The sequence below is a fragment of the Cygnus atratus genome, chromosome 24, assembly GCF_013377495.2.
Source record: "Cygnus atratus isolate AKBS03 ecotype Queensland, Australia chromosome 24, CAtr_DNAZoo_HiC_assembly, whole genome shotgun sequence".
In the NCBI taxonomy this organism is placed as follows: Eukaryota; Metazoa; Chordata; class Aves; order Anseriformes; family Anatidae; genus Cygnus; species Cygnus atratus.
Genome location: NC_066385.1, coordinates 6,575,807 through 6,601,677, shown reverse-complemented (window position 1 = coordinate 6,601,677; position 25,871 = coordinate 6,575,807). Strand labels below are relative to the sequence as shown.

Genomic DNA, 25,871 nt, shown 5'->3' with positions numbered 1-25,871 from the left:
GAAGTGAACCCTCCTTCCTGCTCCGCACCGCGTTCCTGCTCAGCCGGGAGCTGTTGCTCCTCCATGCCTGGCATCGCCCCCCCTAACAGGGTTTTAGCCTGCCCAGAGGCCTGGCCTCTCCCATCTCCATCCCTCCACCTGCCCTGACTCTGTCGGGTCTCGAGAGCCCATCAGAAGTGGGGGTGCCCGTGGCCATGCCCAGCAGCCCAGTGCACAGCCCCAGCCCCACGGAACAGCCGGAGGAAGAGCTGGGGGGTGGGCAAGGGGCTGCACCCCCTGGCACAACCCTGGCCCATCTGCCCACCTCCACTCAGACCCCCACGGCGCCCAGGGGGAAGGATCTCACCTGGCCGATGTCTCACCCACCACACACGTGTCTTGGTCACTGGTTGCGCTCCAGAGGCAGCGTTGTCCTTCAGCTTCCCAGCCTTGGGCTCTCTGCTCCCCCTTCACACCTCCTGTGCCATTTGCTCATCTGCCCAGATGTTCCAAAGCCCCATCAGGATCCCCATCAGAGCTGCAACGGGAAGGGCTGCAAGGTGCAGAGCTGCTGGGATGCGGCGCCCCCATACCTCCATGGTGCTGTGCTGGGATTTGCAGGGAAAGTACTAGTCCCTACAAGGTTTCAGGGTTTTAGAAGCAAATGGAAAAAAAATCCAGACTCCTCCTAAATCAGCAGCGTGAAGCCATCCTGGGGGTGCTGCTGATCCCTGGGGATCAGCCACAGGTCCCTGACCAACAGGTTTGTGCCTCCTGATTAATTTGTGCGCAGGAGTCAGCAAGAAACAGGTTGTACATTTCTGCTATGACACAGACCAGCAATGGGAAGGGGCTTTGTCCGTGTTGGAGAAGGGACCTTGTCCTGCTGCCCAGGGACACCACAGGGGCATCTTCAGCCAGCTTTGGACCGTCTGCCCACCACGTGCCCACCTGTCCCCAAACCCACCTCCCACAGGGCCAGGCTGCACCTGCCCCCTGTGCATCACCGAGAAGCTCCGAGCACTCCTGCCACCACCCCAGTCTCCAAACTCTGTGCGAGCGCAGCCCAGGGGGATGCAGGTGCCCGACATCATTTGAATGAGCAGCCCTGACCAGACAACCCGAGCACTCGGCATCGATCCCAGCACGCAACCACCTCAGCGCTGGAGAAGGGCCACAGCGTTCAGCATCCTCAGGGACACGGCGGCTGTGTGCGTTTGGAAATGGCTCTCTCCAGCCGGAGTGGGAAGCAGAGCATCTCTCTCCCAGCCTCGGAGGAAGGCTCGCTCTGTAATTGTTGTTTGGCTACCAGCCACTGATTGCTCACATTTGTGACTGCTTTCTTTTCGGTTTTGTAGCAGCAGCTCTTTGGTTCCTCTGGTTTTAACCTTCCATTCTCCCCCTGCACCACCAGCCCCAAATAAAAGACCTCGTGCCCCTGGGCAGGTTGTCCCGGGAGGATACATCCCATCACCTTCCTCCACGGGGCTTCAGCTGAGGCCCCTCCAGCTCACTGCAGCAGTCGTGCCAGGCCTCTGCAGCGTTCTGGTGGCTCACGCAGCACCTGGGGGTGCAGAGGGTTTAAACCGTCTGTGGAGCTGTTCAGAAGGTGACACCAGCAGCAACCCAGCCCCAGAAGGGTGAAGTAGCAGCCATACACCCGCAAACCAGCTTCACGCTGTCTGCTTGGTTCTGCTGCCAGTCTGCCCAGGCAGCTCAGGGAGCACCGCTCCCTCCACCTCAATGCAGCGTTCACTCTGAAACATAAGGATGGCACCAGTATGGTCATAATGTTAATTATTTCATCTTTGCTAGTCAGGGCAGGCAGAGACAATGCATTTGTCAGCTCTGTGGTGCCTTTTCTTCAACAAATGAAGATTGCGTGGATGTTGAAATCAATCTGTCGTGGGCTTTCCAAGAGGGCTCTGATCCAAGCTGTGCAAGAAAGCAAGGAGCTTGGCCACAACATGCAGGCAACACAGCTGCTGGAATTGCGATCCTCACTGCCAGGGACACATGGGCCTGGGGCTTCACAGTGCATGGAGAGGAAACACCAAGGCAGGAGGGTACGGGAGCTGACTCAGCTCGTGGATGTCTTTATTAGAACTCTAGTACGGCTGGACAGGTAGAGGCATGCGTACAGGACAAAGGAAATGGGAGTAGTATTGCCTTGATCACAGAGATATGTAACAGCATTAGAAAGACACTGACCCTTCCAGGCCAGCCGGGCTCACCCCACCGTGGCACCCGCATCTGGCACTGCTATTGCTTCCTGTCCCTGTCCCCGTGCCCCAGCCAACCCCATCTGCCCCGTCTGCTTTGGGCACACCCACCAGGGGGGCAATGGTGCAGCAGCCCGCTTGTGGCACCCGAAATCATGGAGAGTCCCTAGTTTGATGACAGAGATGGTCAGAGCGTGGATGGAGCCACGGGCGGGAGCGAGGGGCGAGCAGCTGACGAGGCTCCGTGGCGGAGGCTGGGCTCCAGCCGGGTCTCTCCAGCGGGACAGCAGCGGCCAGGGATGCATCCGAAAGCATGGGCGAGAGGAGGGGTCAGTGTGCACAGAGGGGCTGGTAGCAGGCAGGGGAGCGGGGCAGCCCCCAGTCCCCTGACCTCCCCTCCTGGCCCTGCTGCCCCTCTCTGGCAGGGAACCCTGCTGCCAAGCCCCCCAGACACAGAGGGGGCAGTCAGAGCTTCGGGTTGCTGCACTGGGCAGGCAAAGCTCATTGAAGGGAGCATCCCCTGGCCTCAGGGAGAGCGCCCCTTGGGGGAACGTACCCCTGAGCCTTGGGCAGAGCATCCCTCGGCACTGGTGACAGCATCTCCCTTGGGCAGAGCATACCTTGGTCTTGGGCAGAGCATCCCTAGTGGGATGCATCACTTAGCCCTAGGAAGAGCATCCCTCGGCCTCAGGAAGAGCATCCCTTCGGGAAAACATCCCTTAGCCTCAGGGAATGCATCCCTCGGGGTTCACGTCCCACTGCCTCAGGGAAAGCATCCTTTGGGGTGCACGTCCCTCTGCCTTGGGGAGAGCATCCCTCGGGGAGAGCATCCCTCGGGGCACACATCCCTCGCCGGGGTGCTGCCTGCATCCAGCCGGGGCTCAGGAGAAGGTGACCACCTCACCCTGGGGGTAACTGGAAGAGAGGACATCTTGGCAGGTGTCTGCAATTAAAGACAGAGGTATTAAACACGCCATTAGAGATTGCTTTCATCAGCTATTTGTGGAGAAAGAGAAAGCGAGGGAGAGAGAGACCAGGCTTCATGGGGACCAACACTTTGTAGGGTGCAGAAAACAGCGGAACTGCTAAGTGAAACAATCTTCTCTGGAGGGAGAAAGTGCTGCTATTCTATCAGTCAAGCAGGCAAAACTGCTAAAAATGCCTCTGAATAGACCCAGAGACACCCCCTGCAAGGTGGAGACATTTCCCATGTCTCCTTGGATTCTCCTTAGTTTTCTTTCTTGGGAGAAACCAGAGAAACCAGAACCGGAGTTGAGGCAACTTTGAAAGTAAAAATGAAGAACAGAGGAAAGAAGTCGTTTCACTGCAAGCAAGCTGCTTGTGATCAAAAGTTTCCAAACCAACCCCAAGCCAGATGTCCCAAAGCCAAGCCTACTGCATTAATATCTCACAGTGTTTTTTCTTCTCTCTCTCTCTCTCTCTCTCTCTCTCAATCATCTGTTATCATTGAATTAATTAACATTGATTGGAACTCTGAGTCACAACACTGCCTCTACCAATGTGCCAGGTTTCCAGGCGAGGGGCTGTCAGACAGGGAGACAGCTCCTGATCCACCCGATAAGCCACGGAGCTGCCCTTTCCAGCCAGCAGTTTTGCTGCAAAACCCAATGCTGAGCTCCGATGGCTGGTTTCACCCTGGCTTCCCCCCCACAGCTCCAAAATCAGCTTGGATTCCCCAGAAGAAAGGTCTTATCCTCTGTCAAGCATCACTGCTGTGGAATGGGCTCTCCCTACCCACTGCAGAGCCTGGACATTCACTCCCCACACGCAGTCTTTGCAAGCCCCCAGACAGCCACTTCCCAGCAAAACCCCTGGGATTACAGTCCCTAAATCCCATGGTAGTTTGTCCCCAAATGATGAACCAGTTTGGGGGACCTAGATTCACCTCCATTAAGTAATTTGGGGTGGATTCTGATACACCCTGGGAAAAGACAGCACTGGCCATGCACAAAGCAGCTGCTGAAATATATTGCTGCTCCTGGTTCAATCACTCCTGCAAGCAGCTAAAAGCTCACTGCAGGTCTCGTGGTTGGCCAGAAACACTCCCCGTCAGGTCTATTGATTTACCAGGGACACGACTCGGCTTTTAACTCCCATCTCCTCCTCCCTGTTCAAAGCCATTTTGTGTGCTAGCTTGAGACCTGCTGCCCACATCCCCCAGGGACCTGCCTTGGAAAGCAGCTTCTCAGCCTCGGAGAAATTAGCACGACTAAAAATAAATAACAACAGCAGAGAATTTTGTTTAATCGCTATCCCCAGACAAAGCCACCACGAGAAATCCACCCTCCTATCTTGGCTCATCGTTCCCAGCTCGATTACGCACCACCAGCAGGTTTCCAGTCCTTCGCCCTCACAGCCAGCCATGAACCGGCCCCTCTGCAGCTCAGACCCGGCACAGCCTAGCCCCAAAATCCCCCAGGTTTGCTGGCGGTGCTGCCAAGGCCACCCCTCAAAAACTTCCAGGGACAGAGACTTTCGCCCTACAAGCATCTCCCCAAACAGCCCCAAGCACTGCCTCCACTGGCTGCCAGCCTCCAGCTGCTCCGGTGCAGCGTTTGGGTAGGTCCTACAGTAAAACTGTTTGCTCTGATGGTGGGTTTCCTTTTTTTGTTTGTTTGTTTGTTTTTCCTCCTTCCCATTTTAAGATCCATTTGAATACAAAAGGCCGAGGTGGTGCTGAACGTGAAATCTCTAAAAGCCAAAGCACTGCCGAAGTACCGGGTGCTGCCAGGCCGGGCGCTGCCTGATCCCACGGAGGAGCTGGTGTGGCCACCAGTGCAACCGGCAGCGCTGGGACAGCTCCGCTTGGGTCCCCGACCGCCTTTGAAGGCTCCCGCGTCCAACCCGCACCATTTTGCAGGTCCCTCTTTATTTTGCCACTGCAATGGGGGGGGATTTGCAGAGTGGGCAGAGGACCCCGGTCCCCATGAAGTTGGTGTGAAACGCCTCCCAGCGAACATCTGCCCCTCCTGCAGCGCAGCGCCCACCTCCGCCAGCCACAAAAAGCCGGGGCTTTCATAAAGATGGAGCAAAAGCCTGCTGCCACCCTGCTGCAAGGGGCAGGGAGGTGCTGCCCTTCTGCAAAGCCACCTCGGACATCATCCGCACAATCAGGACAGCCCCAGGAACGTCCCCGTGGGGTCATCTCTGAGCACTGCCACCGCCCAAAGAAGTGCCCAAGGTCTCAGGTGAGCCTGGCACTGATTTGAGCCTCCCCACTGGGGCAGGACTGTGGCCATCGCCTGCTGGCAGGGACCAGGAGCCACCACTGTTCTTCTAACAAGAATCAATTGCCTGAGCGGAGGTAACGAAGTAACAGACTGGGAGCTCGGAGGCTCCTATTTTTAAGCTCAGCTACATCTTATTTTGCATCTGCCTCTGCTCTCCGCATTCCTCGTCAGCATGGGCAAGGAATAGGGTTGCTTTTTTTTTAATTTTATTGTCATCAAATAAGCACTGAGGATTTTTCCTGGCAGTGCTGGGGAAGTCAGAAACAGGCTGCTTCTGGGTAGAGCAATTACTCTCTTGACTTCTTAACCTCCTGCCCAGCTGACGGACAGGCCTTTCTATTTTCTCAGCTCTTTCAGGCATCTCCCGAGAAACAGAGCGGTTGTTGCAACAATAACAATTAATACTTTGCACGCAACCCGGGCTCTCACCGCAGCCTCTGTGCAGCACAGGACGGTGATGTGGGGCCTCAGGCAAAAGAGAGGAGCAGGAGGCAACTCTTGGTTGGGGGGGGGGGGGGCTGAATTGCCCCAAAGCTCCCTGGCTCCAAAGAACGAGCTGCTTTTGCCCCTTGCACAGCTGCTTTGCTGGTCTCAGCAGATAGACATGCACATGGATACAGGACAGATGGATGCAAGGACTCCAGATAACAGCCTGGAGCTATGCAGGGAGGAAGAGGCATCTCTGATCCCATCCTCAGTACTGAGCATCACCTGCACCTGCAATGGGGAGAGAGGAGCACGGGACATGAAAGCTCTCCCTGGTGCCATGCCCTACACAGGCGAGAGCCCCATGCACGTGGTGCCCACAGCAGGGGCTTGCAGTGCTTCACACCAAACCAGATGCTTGTGCTCAAGCACAGCGTCCTGCTGGGACAGGGACAGCAGCAAACATCGCATCCCCAGCACCAGCCACATCCTCAAAACACGCCAAAGCTCTGCCTTCTGGGCCAGGAGGGCAGCAGCAAGCTCAATCACTGCACGCTGGTTTATTTTTTAAATGCTGTTTTAGGACTTGAGCAGAGGCAGCTGTACTCCTATTGATTTATTCAGTTTGTCAAGAATAAATCAAACAACCTTGCTTTCTCCCAGTGCGTTTTGCCTTAGCTGGAACGTGCACTCTTCTCCAGATCCCTAAACATAGATAAGTGGCTGGGAGGATATTCGGGGGAAGTATCGTATTCGCTTGCTCTATTCTTATCCTATTCTCCAGGCGGCCAATTTTGGCCACTGTTTGAGATAAGACTCTGGGCTACAGAGAGGTTTAGCAGTCTGCTCTCCCGAGCTGCTACAGCTCCTCTTATATTATCAGAGGGATTAACCCCTGCTAACTTACCCCCCAAGCCCACTGAAACCCCTCCTAAAAATAACATCTCTTTTCCCCCCTCCTGCATCCTCCAAATCACTTATTCAGAGGAAGGCGGGGGGAAGAGAGCGAAGATGCAGTGGGTTTTTTCAACAGTTTGGTGCCTCCCACAGAAATGCCTCTGTCTCCCATTCGGGGCTCTGTTGTTTTAGAGGAGCTTTTGCACATTAGTCATGCTTTCCACTGAGTTGCATAACGCCAAATCTAAAAATTACAAAGCACAGCTCCATGTCAGCTCTAATACAAAACCGGGGAGAAATCTCGTGGTCCACTGAGGGTTTTCCACACTGGACCTGTGGCTGTACCTGGTGCGGGGTTAATGCCCTGCTTGCAAGTGCCTCCAAACCCAAAGCTTTTCTGCATGATGCAGGGCTGGTTTCTGGGGCCTGGCTCATCTCCAAAGTCAGCATGTGACCTTGGGTCTTACCCATTTATCATTTATGATTCAGAGACCAGGGAAAGCGTGGAGGGTCACCTTCTGTCTTGTACGGACTCAGGAAATTTCAGCTCCTCCTGCTCCAAGTGCAGGAGCCCACTCCAAGGGGAGGATGCAGCATTTCACATGCCTTTTGCATGACTCACAAACCTGTGGAGTTACCCGAATTGTTGGGTGCACGAATGCACTTTAATTACAGGAATTCAATGAGCGCAGCTACACAAACCATACACGACGAGCCCATGCACTGCTGGTGAGAGGTGGCTCACCACAATGGGAACCCTACGGGACACCCTGGGGTGGACAGCAGGGGACAGCGTTCACCCTTAAACTCCAGCACCAGGTCTGTTTGCTGCCCGGTCCTGCCTTCAGGCTCCCAGGGAGCGGCTCAGCACTGAGCTGAGCTTTTCCCCCTCTTTTCTTCTTCCCTCCTTTGAATCTCCCTAATCTGCTGATGAGGCTGGGGCAGGAGAAGGCAGGGAGGAAGAAGTAAAGCAAAATGAAAGGTGAGGCTTTCTTGTCAGCTTCACAGGGGTCTGCCTTCTTCCCAAACGAAGGGGGACGTGTTGACTGGCTCCTCCTGTCAGCTCATTCAACTTGATGGAAAGGAAAATAACTGGGAGAGCATTTAACTTTCTCCTTGTGTAGCACCTCTTACACTGCGGTGGCAACAAGAGTTACTGCAGGATGCTCTCGTTGTTAGCCCCTTCTCTACACAGAGGGAAATTGAGGCATGGGGAGCCCAGGAAGGAGCATAAACATCCTGGCTGCAGCGTCTGCCAAAATACTCCAGGAAGCAGCCTTGCACCACGGGGATCCTCACTCTGCATCATCCGATGAGCACTGCCTTGGCTGTGATGAAGGAAATGGGCTTGATCCATGTAAACTTTTGTGGGTTTTTTTGTTTGTTTTTAATCATAGCCAAGGCTAAACTTTGGTCCCCATCCTCTGGCTGAAAGCCCCCCAGGCTCCAGTTACCCCAAGCTGGACTTGCTCAGAGTAAGGAAAAAGGATGAGAGTGTGCTGGGATGAGGGTCAGGGCCAGGGCTGACGGCACTGAACCGCCCCGTTTCCAGCCACCCAGGACCCAGCCACCTCTGAGGAGGCAGAGCTGGAGCAGCCAAGCAAGAAACAAGCCAAAATTCAGGGGACTGCAGGTTTTGTTCTAGGTCAGGAGGACATCCGAGATCATTCAAAATCCTAAAAATTGATTTACACGAGCAAAAAAACAGCAGTGTGCAGAGAGGAGTCCAGCACTCAGACATGACCCTCCCAGGACGGGAGGACCCGGGTCACATCCAGCTCCCATCCCATCAGACATGGGATTGCTCTGCCCCACCACCCTGGGCCAATCTCAGAAGACTCCCTCATCCATTCGGGCCTCATTTTGTCTCAACTCTTCCATTTCCCCACTGCTCAACAGCAGCAGCTTTCCCAGCTGCTCCAACAGACACACATTTCCCTCCCCATCATCTCCCAGCTCTTTATGGAACATCCATTGACATATTTTACTGATCCTTCATCCCAGCCTCCACATGCTCCCCACAAACATCCCAGGGCCCTGCAGCCTCCCACCTCCATAGGACCTCAGGGCTGGTATTTAGGGCTGCAAAACTACTGGGTACTGGCCTGGGACCATCCCCAAGGTCAGACAGAGAAGCAGACACAAGCAGGGAAGCAGAGTATGATTTAGGCAGAGAAAAGCACAAAACAAGAGGGGAATTGCTGCTGGGCAGGGAATAGAGATTTATTCATCTGTTGCCTCCAGAAATTCAAGGCTGATTTAAAAGAAAACCTAAAATGATATGAACTCAGCCATTTTCCACCACAATGATATATAATTTTATGAGTCAACATGTCCTTCTTGCGTTTTCAGCCTCCTTTGCCCAAGCACAAACAGCCCACAGGAAGGAGGGCTTGACACAGAAGGGGATCGCATGCCCTTAGCCCAATTTATTTAGGATGAATAAAGTTTCCAGGGGAAGAAAACCACTGAGCAGCCCTCCCACCCCCCTGGGAACTGTCCCAACACATGGACACGAGACGACGAGGTCAATGGAGACATGACACCTCCTGCAAATGGGCAGGGGGAGCACAGCTGCGGCGCTCGGCTGGAGGTCAGAGCCCACTTCTCAGCGATGGGGACGTCCCAGCTCGGGTCTCCTCTGGGCACAGGCACTGCCGGGGACATGGCGTCACGGGGTGGGGGGGGAAGAGCGACACAGGGAGCACGCGGCTGACACAACAAAGCAGGATCCAGGCGGCGTTTAGAGGATGGAGGGGACAGGAGAGCAGGGGCGCCGCAGAGGACAGGGAGAGCTGTAGCGCGACGCAAGGGGAGCCAACCCCACCGTGGATCCTGCCACACCATCTATGCTGCTTAGGCTCCGGGATTTTCCATAGCCTTTGTGAAGAAAACGGACAGAGGTGAGGTTAGAGCTGGGGAGGGAGGAGCGCAGAGCGCAAGGGGAGGCATCACCCAGCCCCTCACCTGACTTCAACCCCCTAAAAAATCCAAAAAGGGCAGCGTTGGTGCTTTGAGTGCAGCCAGTCTCTGCAGATCCTAAGAGGCTTCAGAGCCCCCCTCCCTTTCCCTTGGCTCCCTGCACAGCCAAGGGGGGCTGGCCAGATCCAGGACTGGAGAGTATGCACCCCACTCAGCTCAGGGCTTCCCTGCCAGAAACCCAGCCCGAGGGGCCCTGCCTCCCCCTGGCCCCTTTCCTCCCACCCCCATGGCCACCCTGGTTTTCAAGGCAGGAGCTACCCAAGAGCAAGGTCAGGAAGGATCCATGCTCCTGGACCAGTGGCCAAAACATCCACCAGCACCGGTGTTAGGGCAACAAGTAATCCCAACACTGGTCCGGGAGTGGGGGGGGGTGTTCAAGTTTTGTTTCCCAGATTTCTCTGAATGAGGCATGAGTCTGGGGATTTTGTGGGCTGAAGCAAACAGGGAAACAGCAGAATTCAAACAAATGTGAGATTTGAAATGAGTTATTCCCCTGGCTCTGGTTTTTAAGCCTGCTGTAGCAGCAAGCTGCTGCTGACACCTTTCTGTATGCAGAGGAGCAGGTAGAAATATTTGAGATTTTCCATGAGAAATTGCACTGAAGAGCAAGTATTTCTATTTCTTTAAGCATGGGAACCCTTCACGCTCCCCCAAAAAGCCAGAAATTGCTCAAGCTTATAATGAAACGCAACAGCCAGAACAAATGTTCTTTCAGGTCAAAAGTCACTTTTCTTTGGGAAAGAAACTAAGTATTTGCACTGAAAAATGGATTTTTAGATCCAAACAGTAGTCCTGTTTAAAGATGTTCCACATGAGCCCAAAGATCTGTTCTCTGGACTGCTGCACCTCACAGGGACAGCTCTGCTGCCAAAGTGAGGAAAGCTGAGGATGCTCATGGTCAGCAGAAGCCAAACCGCCCCGCAGTGCTTGCTGCTGTGCTCTCCGGGTGGGAGCAGTGGGGGACGGCACCCTGACAGCAGAAAAACAAAGCAACGGATGGTCCCTTCAGCAGTGCCAAGCTCCCAGACCATCCCCCCATCTCCCAGGGGGTTGACAGCAAGTCCCCGGGTTCTGCGTTGGTGCAGAGGCACCCACGGCGGGTACTGCTCTGGGCTTGGCTCAGGGCTGGCTGCACACAGCAGAGGCCACGGCTTTCTCCCTGCAAGCACCCCTGAGGAGGGTGCTGGCACGAGCACAGTATTGAAAGGCCCCAGAACACCTGGGGGGCTTTCACATCTGATGCTATCCCCTTTTATACTCCCCCCCCCCCCCCCCCCCCCCAACCACAGCAGCCAGCACAGGAGCTTTCAACTCCTTCCCATCAGCCAGCCCCCCCCACACCCCAGCAGCAGGGAAGGGGCAGGGAACCAAGGGCCACCTGCCTAAACCTGTTGCTGACTCCTGCAAAGCTTTTGTAGTTCCTGCAATGGAAGCAGCAGCAGTCTCCAAACAGAAGAGCAATTTCCTTATTTACGTTTTGGCATGAAGCCACTGGTCTGAATCCATGCAGCATGCCAGGGGGAAAGCGAGCACAGCCCTGGTCTGGGGGGAGCCCCGCGACAAGCAAGGGATGTTTCCCACCTATAGCAAGCAGGCAATGCAGAGCCCGCTTGCCCCAAAACACCCCCCTAACCACAGCACCGGGCTCATCCTTCAGCAAACCTTGCTCTTTTCCCAAAAGTGCTGAGGCTCTCTGAGCTGCTCACGCATTTCTCTGCCTGCTTTCTATCCTGAGAAACGCCCCTGGGAAGTGATCGTGCCTGGCTGCAGTCAGTCCCCAAAAGCTCGGGGTAAGTGATGGGTCTGCCACCCAAACAACAGAGGCAGAGAGGGCTTACAGGGCTGGGGCTTACTGGCCACCGCCCTGTTGATGCAAAGACCCACTGACGTGGCTGTGCACTTTCTAGGGGTGCTGTTCGCCCTCTTGATCAGATTGTTGAATTAAAAAAAAAAAAGTGGAAGGGTGTACAGAACCAGGGCCAAAATCATGCTGCCAGTTTTGATTAAGTCTTAAGCATCACAGTTTGGGGCCACACCTCATAAAGATGCTTGATCGCTCCAGGGCCTCCCTGAAACATGACTCCAAGGGCAAACCTGCCCCAAGCCCAACACTTCATTTTCCCCATCAGTTTTATTCCTGACACCCAGAGCCATGCACAAGCACCTGAGAACAAGCTCAGGATGATGTCCCTCAGCCCTGAAGGCTGTCATGGCTTTCCACCAAGCTCCAGGCCAGGTGCCACTAAGAAGTCAAGCTGCAAAGCACCCAAGGGCCATACTCTGCTAATTGCCACCGGTGTAGTTCATTAGCAGAGCTGGTACCCCAGCAACTTGCGTAGGTGCTAATGGAGGTCACCAGGATTGCTTTAAAAACAGGTTTGTTGCCAAGGAGCTGTGTGGAGGCATCTCACAAACAGCGGCAGGACAGCCTGTGCCCCGGGAGCTGGCAATGCTACGCTCCCCATTTTGCAAACACTTGCGGCGCAGGAGCACACGTGCACGCTCGCACATGCTTTGAGCCGGCAACAGATGGGGATGGGGTAATGCAAGCGGGCGGCATTGCCCAGAAACGTGTGTGTTTATAACGGCGGCCTGGCGCTCGCCTGCTGGTTGCACACACTTGCACGCATGTCCCCATGCAAACGTGGGTTTGTCCCTGCTCCTTCCCAGCTAAGCATCACTGGCAGATGCTCACATGAGCATTCCTGCACTCGATCCCACACCGTGCCATCCACATGCTGGTCACGACTCTGCACTAACAGCAAGCAACAGAGTAAAATCAGCCGCATGATGCACTGGGCTCTGGCAGCCAAGCTAAAGAACTGCTGCTTTACAATGCTGGGTGCTGTTGAAGGGAGGTGTGGAAGACCTGACTGGCCAGAAAGGTACATCCCCTTCCCTCCATTTAACCCCATTCCCTGTAGCTTCTCTAGAAAGTCCGCTCTGGTTTCAATCACTGCCTTGCTTTTCCTAGACCATCTTAACCCATCTTGCTTGCTGCTGGCCAGGGGTGTGCTGGACTCATCCTGCCTCCATATGCCCGCATGCAGGCAGAGGGCAGGTGCTCACATGCCAAGACAGACCCATGCCAGTGTTTGTGTCCCAGCAGGATGTATCTGGAGGAACTGTTGATCAGGCTGTGACTGCTGGAGGGAGATAAGGGGTGTGAAGCAGACCCCAGCAGCAGGGGAGCAAGGTAACACCACTACGAGCAGCAACAGGGACAAGAGACACATGCCATGGTGCAGGTGCCATGCTGCAGTACAGCCCAGTCCTCTCCAGGGCCCATGTCCAAGGGGTAGTGGGCAGGGGTAGCTCTTCTCTTCGAGCTGCCCCAGAAAAATCAACCACTGGCATTAGGCTCAAACCATGACGGATGCCAAGATCTGCAGCATATTCCTGAAGCAGCCCCGTCTCCTGATTTCCACAGCTTGTACAGACATCGGTACCTGTCCCAGGATCTGACAGATGGCCATCAGCAAATCGGGCTCAGAACCAAACTCATCTCAATTTGCAGAGCTGCCAACATCCCAGTACCAGAACAAACAGCCTCAGCAGGAGATAAATCAGGACTGAGAGAACAGGCGCCTCTGCGGCTCTCAGCACCTTTGGGCAGGAGCACAGGAGGATGCCCTGCCCCTCTGACCATCACTGCCCACCCCTAACTCTGACGACACCAGAGCATTTCACCAGCGAAGACATCAGGTTGGACCTCCTGGGGCAGTGTCCCACCTATCCATACCCAACAGCACAAGCAGGATGCAGATATCGAGGTTTTCTCTTCCCAAAAGCTCTCACACATTGCTTGGGCTCCTCTAAACACCAGAGCCACCTTTCATCCCCTACCTTGCTGAAAAGATCTGGTGAGTGAGCCATGTATACATCTGTTCTTAACTGTATGTAGCACTCTGATGTTTGCAGGAAGAACACCAGAACGAGCCAGGAAAGATCACTACAGTGCCCTTTTGAATATCTGTAGATGCCACCATGCATGGAGAAAAAAAAAATCTGGCCTTCTGCAACCCAGTAATGTTATTTGGGAGCCCAGCAAGAGCAGCATTGGATCCTCAGCAGTTAGATCTCCTGTAGTTCCCTTGGTTTCAGGGGACAAAGATAAAATGCTTCAGATGAAGAACTGCCTGACTTGAGCATCTTGTAAAGATAAAGACCAGCATGGGCTGTCATTCTTCTCTCCCATCCCTTCCAACTCAGTGTTCTCCCCAGGTCCAAGGCAGGACTAGAGCCCCCTCACCTCTGCTCATCAGCAAGCATTAAAAGAAAAGACCAACTTTACAGAAAATGGTACTTCCAGGAAACACAAGAAGTATTTCAAGCAAGTATCTGTAAAATACTCTTCTGCCCAAAGATGAACAAGGCTTTTCTTTTTTTTTCCTCCTCTTTTTAAGGGAGAAGGTTAAGCAGGAACACCAAAGGGAATCGTTGATTTCCCAGGACAACACAACCAATTTGCTTCTGCTCATGTAATAATTGTGATTTACCCTCAACTCCAGGACTGCAAGAAAGCCCGGACCAGGAAAGCCTGGGTCAAGCCGGGCTGCCTCACACATCAGAGTAGGTGACTCCCATGTAAGAGATGCCGCGGGCATGAGATGGACCAGAGCACCTAGGCTAGAGGTCACAGACCCAGAACCAAGATTCTTTCTACATCCTAAATCCATCCAGTCTTTACCATCCCAAGCAACACTAAAGCAGCAAACCCTTGAGGGTCTCTAAAGCACCAACACCTCGAGCCAAGAGGCCCCAGTGCACAGCTCAGAGATACAGGGCATCATCTTTTCTCCTGCCTGGTCCCAGGTCACATGCACTGATCCCAGTAGCTAGGACTAGTTACTGGGAGTAACTGGGATTAGGTGGTTCCAAGGAGGCAGAAGTAGGTCAGATCTGCAGCTGCATCTTCCCACGCCACCTTGGATGTACAAATGAGCAAGAAAACTGCAGAACTGAAGAACTGAGCTATGTCCTAAGAGTTAACCTAGCAACTGAGGGTGCAGACAGATTCTGCAGCTCAAGGTGGGCAGTGGGTGCATCCTCCTGGGGGCTGGGGTGCTGGGAGGGGGACTCCAAAGGCTAGAGGGCAGTGCAAAGGTTCCCAACTGAAGAAGACAGTCATTTTGTCACACGTAGAAGAGTTTTGTGTTTTCCTGACTGGTCTCCCCCACAGTTTCCCATAGAAAACCTCAACATTTCACAAAGCTCACTTTCCAAACCCGGAGGAGACAGCCTTTCTGGCAACCTGGTGCTTTTGGCAAGGCAGCAGTTGACACATCGCGGTTCCCCATGCTCAAACCCACCAAAAGACATCAGAGAGGGAGAAAAAAAGAAAACCCCGTGGGCTCTTCTGCTTACTGAAAACCTTTTGACCTGCCTCAGCCGTGATCCCAGGAGAGACATCCTCTCAACACCACCCTGAGATGGGTGGGTGAGGACCGAGGAGTAGAGCTGGAGAGACAAGACGAGCCAGATCACTGGGCAGCAAAGGGACAGGACTGTCCCCAAGGAGGGCAGTGTGACCAGCATGAGGTCACAGATCCCTGATGGTGGCAGCCAGGGGAGGAGGACTTGGGGGAGGAAAAAACAAGAAGGGTAGAGCTAGCACAGAGAGATGTGGTGGACAGGGATGAAGCAGATGGAAAGGCAGGAAGGCAAGTGGGTTTGGGGGGAGTGGAGAACAACAGCCAGCTGGGCAGATGGAGATGAACCACGGTCTTGGACAGATGCAGTAAACCTCCAGCTCCCTCCTCCATCTGGCCCTCCCCAGCCCACACCTCCAGCACCAGCCATACCTTTCTGGATGCCTCCATCCGCTGCGCAGGAGAAGTCACCTGTGGCCAGGAGGAAGCACGTGGAGGATTTCTTGTTCTTATCCCGGGTGCTAGAGCGCCGCATGGGCCGCTTCTCCTCATCAGATGGTGACAGCGGCTGCTCCTCATCTGATAGCACCACGTTGGCCTCGCCATTCTGCTTAGAGTCTGCAAGAAGGTGGCAGACACCCATCAGCAGCTGATACACCCACAGGATGACACGCTCAGGGTGGCCAGAGGGGGTTGATTAGACCATGCAAGGATGCAGAAGACCAGATTGCAGAAGGCCTAGAGCAACTCCCAAAAGTTCAGGCATGCTCCAGCTGGACGTGCTAACTAGGGAAGAAGGACCATGCTCAATTTTAATCCCAAGCAGCAAATAGCACCTCTTGCTCCTACTGAGGGTTATATACGCTGCACAAAGCCAAGCAGGGCTGGCCAGGAAAGAAACACCCCTGATCTTTGAAAACCATCCCCTCAGTTGATGGGAATTAGCTCTTCTAAATTCACACCAGCTGAGACTGGGGCTCTTCTGGGTGGTGGTGAAGTACTAATTTATGTCATCTGACTGTGGTTTGTTAGCTGAGATGCTGCACCTGGTGAGGACCTGTCCCAAGCTCCTGATGTGTAGGAGTTGGAGCTCCTAGTGTAGGGTTGGAGGGATGGGGTTGATCTGCTCCTGCAGAACAGCTCCTCTTGCTGCTCCCCACTGATGGGTCTCCTGGGGCAGATGGACTGTGTAGGCACTTGGACAGGACATTTATAAGGGAAAGCACCCATACAGGGCATTGGGATCTCCCTGTGTCCCCACAGATGAAGGGCCAGTGTCAGGCAGGTGGCCAGATAGGCCACTGCTCAGGGCTGACTTAGTGGACACCATGTAGGACACAGCTCTGTCGTGGTCCCTCCCCTTTCCTTGCTGCAAAACTGGCTGCTCTGGGGCAGCAAACAGGTGAGAAGGGCAAAGCAGCCTCCGTGGCAAGCAGAGACACCATGAAGAGGCTCCCTCGATCCCCCAAGCTCAGCCCAAGCAATGCTGCCCACCAACAGCTGCCCACAGCTGGGCTCAGAGCTCTCTCCTGACCCGAAGAAAAAAGACTGGAAAAGTCCCAGACTTCAGCTCCATGCACAAGAACAAAGAAAAAATGCACAGAGGCCGATTTTGCTCCTGCCTGAGCAGCATTGGGCTTGCCATGCAGGAATGCCATATCTACTAGAAGATGAATGAGAAGGTGAGGTCAGGCCCCAGGGTATATCTATGGATTTATCCATTTTGGTGAAGCTGGCCCTGATTTACAGTCGTGGGAAGTAAAAAAAAAAAAAAAAAAAATCTACCCCAAGGACTTTGTCAAACTCAGATGGGAATTGAGCCAATGGTCCAATCTCTGTCAAGCTGAACAAGGTAGGGACACCCTGAATCACACCGAGGGGGCTTAGTGCATTTCTGGAGAGCAGAATATGGCCCTTCCCCTGGGGCCATGCCCACCTCAGGTGGAGGGTCCTGATCTTCAGCATCCTGGTCCACCAACATAGCCCCCAGTACCCAGGTGTCTCGGCCCATTCTGCACCATGAGCTCATCTCCCCGAGAGCCAGGAGCCACATCCTGCAGTGGGGAAATCCCCAGGGACTCTGGGACACAGGGGAACACAGACGTAGCCCTGGGGGCTCCCAGAGGTCTCCCGCTCCCTCTGCCCAACCTTTGGGGTCTCACCTGACCGTTTCCGCTCAGCCACCCCTTCCTCTACTGCCAAGGGGCAGGTGTCGCTCTGGGTGCTGTTGCGGGGGGAGTTTTCCTCAGATTTGCAGTAGGCAGGGGAGTCCAGTGGGGCCGGACGGGGTATATGCTTTTTCTTCTTCTTTGGCAGCTTCTGCTTGGCCATGGCCAGGGAATAGTACATCCCAAAGTTATTGACAATGACGGGCACAGGCATGGCGATGGTAAGCACCCCAGCCAATGCACAGAGAGCCCCCACCACCATGCCCGACCAGGTTTTGGGGTACATATCGCCATAGCCCAGGGTCGTCATCGTGACCACAGCCCACCAGAACCCAATGGGGATGTTCTTAAAGTGAGTCGGGTCACTCCCACTGGAGTCGGATGTCTTAGCTCCGATCCGCTCAGCATAGTAGATCATGGTGGCGAAAATCAAGACCCCCAAGGCGAGGAAGATGATGAGGAGCAGGAATTCATTGGTGCTAGCCCGGAGCGTGTGGCCCAGCACCCGGAGGCCCACAAAGTGTCGTGTCAGCTTGAAGATCCGGAGGATCCGGACGAAACGGACCACCCGCAGGAAGCCCAGCACATCCCGGGCAGCTTTGGAGGACAGGCCGCTAAGACCTACCTCCAGGTAGAAGGGCAAGATGGCCACAAAGTCAATGATGTTGAGCAGGTTTTTAATGAAGAGAAGCTTATCTGGACAGCAGATGATGCGAACCAGGAACTCGAGGGTGAACCACAGGACGCAGACCCCTTCAATGTAGGTGAGGATGGGCTCTGTCTCCACCTTATGCGTCAGCAGGATTGTCGTGGTGTTGCCAACCACGAGGGTCTCCGTCACGTTGACATTGATGTTGAAGGCCTCGTGTGTCTCCAGGCAGAAGGTTGTGATGGAGACCAGGATGAAGAAGAGTGAGGCAAAAGCAACTACCTGCAAAAGTTAAATCACACGGGCCATTAGCTGAACTTCCTGGGAATACGTAGAAAGATTTGGGTCAACTGGTGGGGGAGAGCAGTGATTTTATGTGCCACGATGATGGTAACTGCAGGGCAGGCTGAGGCACACTTCTGGTGTCACCTGTGTTTGGTACATCTCTTCTAATCCCTGCAAGTGAACAGCACCAGCAGGGATGGGCGAAGGCCTCATCTGACAAAAATGAGGCTCCTAACACCCCACGAGCTGTGCTGCTTGCCATTCACTCAGTCCCTGCTTCCTCAAGACCAAGGATGGCGAATGGGGAGCATTCCCTGGACCTCTCCCATCAGTTGTCAGCAAACCTCAGAGTCTGGGGTTATTGGTCCAGGACCTTTCCCCAAGTGCTGTGATATGGACACAGGAAGGTGTGCTGGGCTTCAGCTGTGGCTGGAGATGTGCTGGGGATGACAGGGATGGGAATGAAGGGAGACCTGCAGCAGCCTGTGTTTGGAGCAAGCCTCCACCTGAGCACATGAAAAGGAACATGCATGAAAGGCAACTTTCAGAGGACTAATTCAAAGGGCTTTCCCCCACACTCATCCAAAATCCCACAGCTGAGATAATCTTGTAGGTCCCTTTCAACCCAGGATATTCTTTAGATTCTATGAATCTAACATGAGGTCTTGGCGTGGACCAGAGATGTATGTCCTTTTGCCCCCTCAGGGTCAGTGCTGGGTGTTGTTCTCACAAGCAGCCCCAGGAACTGGGAGGGCAGAACACAGAGAGCAGTTGGCAGAGCTCAGCCCAGCATCGTACTTATGCTCAAACCTAGTGACACACAGGTGGCTCCCACTGCTTCCCTCTCTCCAACATGAGAGACCTTCATCTCCTCCCCACGTCATGATGCCACTTCACCTCAGGTGTGAGCTAGGAGGGTCCAGCAGCATGCGGCTGTGTCACAGAAAACACTTTGTCGTTCCCCCCATCGATCCTGCTCAGCCCTCTCCTCCCCAACAGGATGAGCTCATGATGAGTCCATTCCCCAGAGCATCTGTTTGCAAGAGCCCCTGAAAAAAGCCTCTTGAGCAGAAAAACCTTCCTTCTACCTCCCTCCAGCACAAAAGCACGGTTGCTTTGGCTTCCCAGGAGCAGATCCTTTGCTGCTAACACAGCCTGCCCACACTGGGCAGGATGCGACCTGCTGCTCGCAGTGCTTCGCGTCTCGTTTTGCCATCAGACCAGCCGTCCGAGCTGCCACGAGCCTGCTGGAGACAACAACCCAGGTCCTCGGCTGGAGTGAATCAGCAGTGGAGACAGCCTGAGTCACGCTGGAGAAAAAAACAACCCCAGACACTGGCAGTAACGTGAGAGCATCCTCACAGGGTGTCCCCAAGGGCAAGCCTGTGCAGGTCCAGTGTAGGAGAATCATTCCTCCAGAAGTTAGGTGTGAAGTTTAAGCCAGACTCTAACCGAGGGAGAAATCTCTGGAAGGTGATTCTCCCCCCACCCCATGATGGACACCTGCCCAGGGATGGGCTGAGATGCTTCGTACCCCCCAGACCAAAGCATGCTGGACCACACGCTGTGAGGCCCCTCTTGCCGGCCAGCTGCGCCCAACCCTGCACAACTGGGGAAGCAAATCCGACCAAATCAATGTGGGATCTTAAACTGAAGCCCTTTTAACCAGACAAGAGTGCCTACGCAGGTGGTGGCATGGCCAAAATAATCTAATTTTCAGCTGGGTCCTGAGTAACATTCCGGAGTTTGCCCATAAGGGTAATCTGAAGGACACATAAAGATTAAAACCTTAGGCTCAAAGCAAAGTAGGAAAAAAAATTACCAAGGAAGATAGCAAGACCCTGCTGCCACTCCCCCAAAGGAGCAAACACTCAGGCAATAAAACAGCCCTGATGTGTGAACTGTGGAGGTGAGAGCTGATTTAGCCCCAGGTACAACAGCATCCTCTAAAAATAGGAGAGTCACGTTCACAGCCAGCGCCAACCACTGTTCCCCCTCCAAAGCCGACAGTGCTGCCCCAGTTTTACGTTAGCTGAAGATCTGACTTGAGACATCTTACATCAGCTCTAACCTCTGTCTTGCTCCCAAAAATGTCTTTAAAATAACACAAAATCCGTGTCTATACCTAGCAGTAACCAATACAGCACTAAAAGTCCCACCAAACAAGTTCTCCAGAATCTGCTGATCTGAATGGTGGCTCAACATAGTCAGTCTCTACAGTTTGGGATGGGTGCTCCCAAAAAACATGACCCTACAGGGTGGCCCTAGCCTGGAATTCCCAATGGATGTGAGGTCAGGTTTAGCTGCAAAGGGGAAAAAAAAAATAGGAGCTACACATGAGCTGAGCTTGGAAGCAGACCAAACACCAGAAGCAGAGCAGCTTCCGATGGGGAACAACAGAGTTTTACACTGAGCTGGGATAGCAACTACACTGGGCACCATATTTTCACTGGCACCTCTGAGACTGGATTAGATAAAGCAGGCAATGAACCCACGGGCATTGACACTACAAGGAAGAGCAGTTCAAAACGTGGGGAGAAAATTTCTAACCACATGCTCGTGCAGTTGCCAGGTCTGGAGGTGCAGGGATAGAGATGCTGGAAAGAGGGGAAGATGGAAATAGACACAAGACAACTGAGTCAGGGCCTGAGGGGCTGCTCTGGGGTTGGGGAGGAGCGAAGACCAGAGAAAATCAACCCTGAGACTCTTAAGCACTGCTGTCGCAAGATCTAGGGAGGGTTTTTATGCACACAACCTGGGACGGCTCTCCTTCCTGCCGATGCCAAGATTTGGCAAGATGCACCAGACCGGCTGCTCCAAGAACGAGCACCCGCAGGATCTACTGCTCCAAAACTGCCCTGGGGAGGGCCCAGCGCATCCCCAGGCCAAATGCTGATGGTTGGCACTGACCCTCTGCTTCCCCTCTGAAAAAGAGCAGAGAAACTCTGAAATGGGGCAGCAGAAAAAAGTCCCACTTCAGCCACTCCCAAATGGGGTGGCTCATTGGACACTGCACCTGCAGAGGTGCTCTTGGGTCTCAGAGCATCCTTGTGCCAGACAGTGACACCAAACCAGTGACACCTTAGTCCACCAGTGCACCCAACTAGTGCACCAATAACTGGGTGCACTAGACAGGTTGTTGTCAATTGGGTCAGGTGCACCTCCAGGTGCCTCAGTTTCCCCTTCTGCCAAAGCATTTTTCCTAAGCTGTTGCAAAACCACACTGATATCTCAGCATGGAAAATATGACCCAGGAGAGCCTGAGAGCATCACTGCTGGAGCGGCTTGAAGATGGCCATACCCACAGCAGTGCTAAGCTGAGCCCTTATCCTAGAGAGGCAAAAAAGAAGGAAGCGGGGAGCTCCCAGTACAGCCTGGTCCCACTCCATCCCACCATTATCTCCCCAGTCAGAGCTCACATCACAGCCCTCCCTGCTGCCTCCGACGCACTCCCGCCGCTTCTGTTTAGTGAATGCCTTTCTGAGAGCAGCCTCAGCACACACGAAAAGCAGAAGCAAATAATAGCATGAAAAATCTGAATTGAATTATTCTTCTTGGTTGTTTTTTGTTTGTTTGTTTGTTTGCTTGCTTGTTTTGCTTTGTTCTGTGTTTTATCTGAAGCATTTCAACACTCAGAACATCTCTCAGAGGCAACGCGCCCTCAAAGATGGTGAAAGGATCAGGTACCCCTTTTAAAATGAGTAAAGCTCTTGCTGCCCAAACATTTTTGTGTGTGTGCATGTGTTGTTCTTAGGTTAGCTGCAAAAACACCTCCTTGAGAAACCGACCCCCTGCCCTTTGAGCTGCTGGTGGGTGTGAAATGCCTGCAGGATTTCTTACCATTGATGTTTTTTTACACCTCTAAAGGCATCCAGAATTCATTTAGATCCCAAATGCCTGCATGTATGTGTGCGTGTGTGGCAGATTTCAAAGCTGGGCGTTACAGGGGGGATGTGCATGGATGGGACTGGATGGCTCTGGAACTGCGTGGGCGGGTGTCTGAGGGTCAGTGGGCAGCACTTTGGGGATTATCTAAGAGTATTTGCGAAAGGAGACACCCATGCAAGATAGTGGCTGGGCTGGGAGCCCAAAGATGCTCCTGGTTATGGGGAACACGTCCCAGGCACGTTGGTGTCTATGGATAGGGACTGTCTGCATGTGCAAAGGGGTCATGAGCTGGGTGTTAGCACCTGCATGTGCTCACAGTGTGCGTACACGCTGTACTGAGTCCCCAGAGATGTGCATGGATGAAAAGTCACACCGCCCAAGTCACAGAATCCAAAGGCAGGGACTGGGAGAGTGAAGAACCACCCACTGTAGGGGAAGATCAGGTGTGAGAGCATCTGAGGAACCTGAAGGTGCACAAGTCCATGGGACCTGATGAGATACATCTGCAAGTCCTGAGGGAACTGGTGGATGAAGTTGCTAAGCCACTGTCCATAATATCTGAGAAGTCATGGCAGTCCAATGAAGCTCCCAGTGACTGGAAGAAGGAGAATATCACTGCCATTTTTAAAAAGGGAAAAAAGGGAGACCCAGGGAACTAAGGGAACTACAGGCAGTCAGTCTCACCTCTGTGCCTGGCAAGGTCATGGAGCAGATCCTCCTGGAAACTCTAAGGCACATGGAAAGTAAGGAGGCGACAGCCAACGTGGCTCCACTACAGGCAGATCATGCCTTACAAATCTGGTGGCATTCTATGATGGGGTTACAGCACTGGTGGATAGGGGAAGAGGAACTGACATCACCTACCCGGACTTGTGCAAAGCACTTGACACTGTCCCCCATAATATCATTGTCTCTAAAGTCGAGAAATATGGACTTGACGGCTGGACCACTCAGTGGGTAAGGAACTGGCTGGGTGGTCGCACTCAAAGAGTTGCGGTCAACAGCTCGATGTCCAGGTGGAGACCAGTGACGAGCGGTGTCCCACAGGGGGTCGGTATTGGGACCGGCACTGTTTAACATCTTTGTCAGTGACATGGACAGTGGGATTGAGTGCACCCTCGGCAAGTTTGCTGATGAGACCAAGCTGCATGGTGTGGTCAACACACTGGAGGGAAGGGCTGCCATCCAGAGAGACCTGGACAGGACTGACAGGTGGGCCTGGGCAAACCTCATGAGGTTCAACAAGGCCAAGTGCAAGGGCCTGCACCTGGGTCAGGGCAATCCCAAGCACAAATGCAGGCTGGGCGATGAGTGGAAAGAGTATCCTTGAAGAGAAGACCCTGGGGGTACTGGTGGATGAAAAACTGAACATGAGCCAGCAATGTGCGCTTGCAGCCCAGAAAGCCAACCGTACCCTGGGCTGCACCAAAAGCAGCGTGGCCAGCAGGGTGATGGAGGGGATCGTCCCCCTCTGCTCTGCTCTTGTGAGACCCCACCTGGAGCCCTGCGTTCAGCTCTGGGGTCCCCAGCACAAGAAAGACATGGACCTATTAGAACAAGTCCAGAAGAGGCCCATGAGGATGATCAGAGGCTGGAGCACTTTTGTTATGAAGACAGACTGAGAGAGTTGGGGTTGTTCAGCTTGGAGAAGGGAAGGCTCCAGGAAGACCTTACAGTGGCCTTCCACTACTTAAAGAGGGCTACAGGAAAGCTGGGGAGGGACTCTTTGTCAGGGGGTGTAAGGATAGGCCAAGGGGTAATGGCTTTAAAAGAGGGAAGGTTTAGATTGGATAGAAAGAAGAAGTCCTTTACTATGAGGCTGGTGAGGCACTGGAACAGGTTGTCCTGAGAAGCTGTGGATGCCCCATCCCTGGAAGGCCACGTTGGATGAAGCTTTGAGCAACCTGGTCTAGGGCAAAGTGTGCCTGCCCACGGCAGGGGGCTGGAACTAGATAGGCTTTAAGGTCCCTTCCAACCCAAACCATTCTGTGATTATGTGATTCTAAGAGGGGTGTGTGAATGCGTGTTTCTGTGTGAGAACCACAGCTGCGAGCCTGTGCTCAATATGCTGATGGGGACCTTATGTTGCATATGGGCTGCATCAACATGGTGATGGTGGTGGACATGGGTGCAGGGCAAGGGTGTTGGCAGGGATGGAGAGGGCATCTTTTGGGCCTGAAGAGGGGTATGAGCTCCTTGGGGACAAATGTGAGGATCCCATTTGCTTCAGGACCCAATTTTAGTATTTCCCTACCTGACACATGTGCCAGGGCATAGGCCCTGTCCTGCATCATTAAACATTGTTTTTGGTGTGTGCACACATACAAGAAAGGGGAAACTAGACAGTCCTGCCTGTCCTAGAGCATCCTAAAACTCCACCAGGGCTCAGCCCTGCCAAAGGCTCTCCCAGACAATCCCTCACCTCCATGACAGGCCGGGAGGTGCCTGGCAGCACCCAAGGGTGTGAAAGTGGCCCCCAGTCTCAGCCCATGTGCAGTGCCTTGGGAGGGGACAGGGAGATGACAGAAGAGGCTTCCCATAGGATGGGAGATGGCCAACATGCCCCATGGCAGTAAGGGGACACCCAGTGGAGAGTCCATCTCACCCATGGAGATGAGGAGATGAAGGTATCACCAGCACGGCCCCATCCCCATCCGCCAGCACTTTTCGGGAGCTTACCCTTGCCGCCTTGGATGAATAGGGATCCTCAAAGAGTGCCCACATCCTGGGCTGCCAATTCCGACAGCAGCCACCCCCTCCGGCAGCCCCTGCCGCCCCCGGCAGCCTGTCCTCCATGCCCAGGCGTTGAAGGGCCATCTCCCTACCCCCTTCCTCTTCAGGCTCCTCTCCACCAGCCCCTCCACCAGGCTCAGGACTCTCGAAGATGTCCAGGGCCTCTTCGGCATCGCGGTGTTGGCGGTAGGTCATCCAGCAGCAGGGCTCCACGTCGGTCTCGTCGATGCCCCAGTAGGTCAGCTCCTCCTCGAAGAGGGGCCCGCAGATGTCAGCTGGGCAGTGCAGCTTGCCAGTGCGGTAGTAGTTGAGCACATAGGAGAAGATCCCAGGGTGACGGTCAAAGAAGAATTCATTGCTTTTACCATCAAAGTCAAAGTTGCTCTGGGCATCGGGGTCGGCGAGCCAGGCCAGACGGGTGCCCGGCAAAGTCCGCAGGGTACTTTTGTAGGTCTCATGCCGGGTGCCCCCTACATTGATGGTGATCTTGTCCGAGTCTTCCCCTTTGCCCATCTCTTCCTTCAGGCATGTTTTGGAAGGTGGTTTGTTCCCCGACTTGCGTCCACGGTAGGAGGAGACACACACCGAGCTGATCATAGATTTCGGTGGATGGGAGACGCACGCTTCGCGCACCCTTCCTCGGGGCGAGGAGCTGGGGGTCGGTGGAGGCGGGCGAGGGGAGCAGAGATGGGACTGGGGAGGGGAAATGGGGGGGCTCAGCCTTCGCTCCGGCCTCCGCCAGACCCAGTGCCGGGCGAGGGGGAGCAGGCTGGAGCCGAGCCGGACACCGCTGGCTGCCGGGGGCCGGCAGGGGAGGCTGCAACCTCCACCCCCTCTAAAACCACCCCCCCGGAATAAAACCGCCCTCCGCCCGCAGGCAGCCCAGCCCCGCAGCAACAAGTGGAGAAGGGGGGGCGCGGGGGGGGGAGCTGCGGGCAGTGCCGGGGGGGCCAGGCCGGGAAGGAGGAGACCGCCAAGGCCGGCGGAGGGGGGGCAGCCCCCGGTACCTGCAGCGTCGG

General features: G+C 54.3%; 1 protein-coding gene across 3 annotated transcripts; it reads right to left on the bottom strand.

Annotated features, from left to right (window-relative positions):
- Window positions 1-3,026: 3,026 nt before the first annotated feature.
- KCNC4 (potassium voltage-gated channel subfamily C member 4) lies at window positions 3,027-25,449 on the bottom strand. Of its 3 annotated transcripts, none has more exons than XM_035570603.1 (4): window positions 24,799-25,449; window positions 17,292-18,228; window positions 15,562-15,747; window positions 3,027-3,144 (listed from the first exon to the last, which is right to left on the bottom strand). In XM_035570603.1, exons 1-4 carry the CDS (start codon window positions 25,447-25,449, stop codon window positions 3,083-3,085), a joined length of 1,836 nt encoding a protein of 611 aa, XP_035426496.1. In that variant the 3' UTR covers window positions 3,027-3,082. The 3 variants fall into 3 exon arrangements, with proteins under 3 accessions (XP_035426496.1, XP_035426495.1, XP_035426497.1); XM_035570602.1 differs by lacking the exon at window positions 3,027-3,144 and adding an exon at window positions 9,519-9,655; XM_035570604.1 differs by lacking the exons at window positions 3,027-3,144; window positions 15,562-15,747 and adding an exon at window positions 9,519-9,655.
- Window positions 25,450-25,871: the final 422 nt, after the last annotated feature.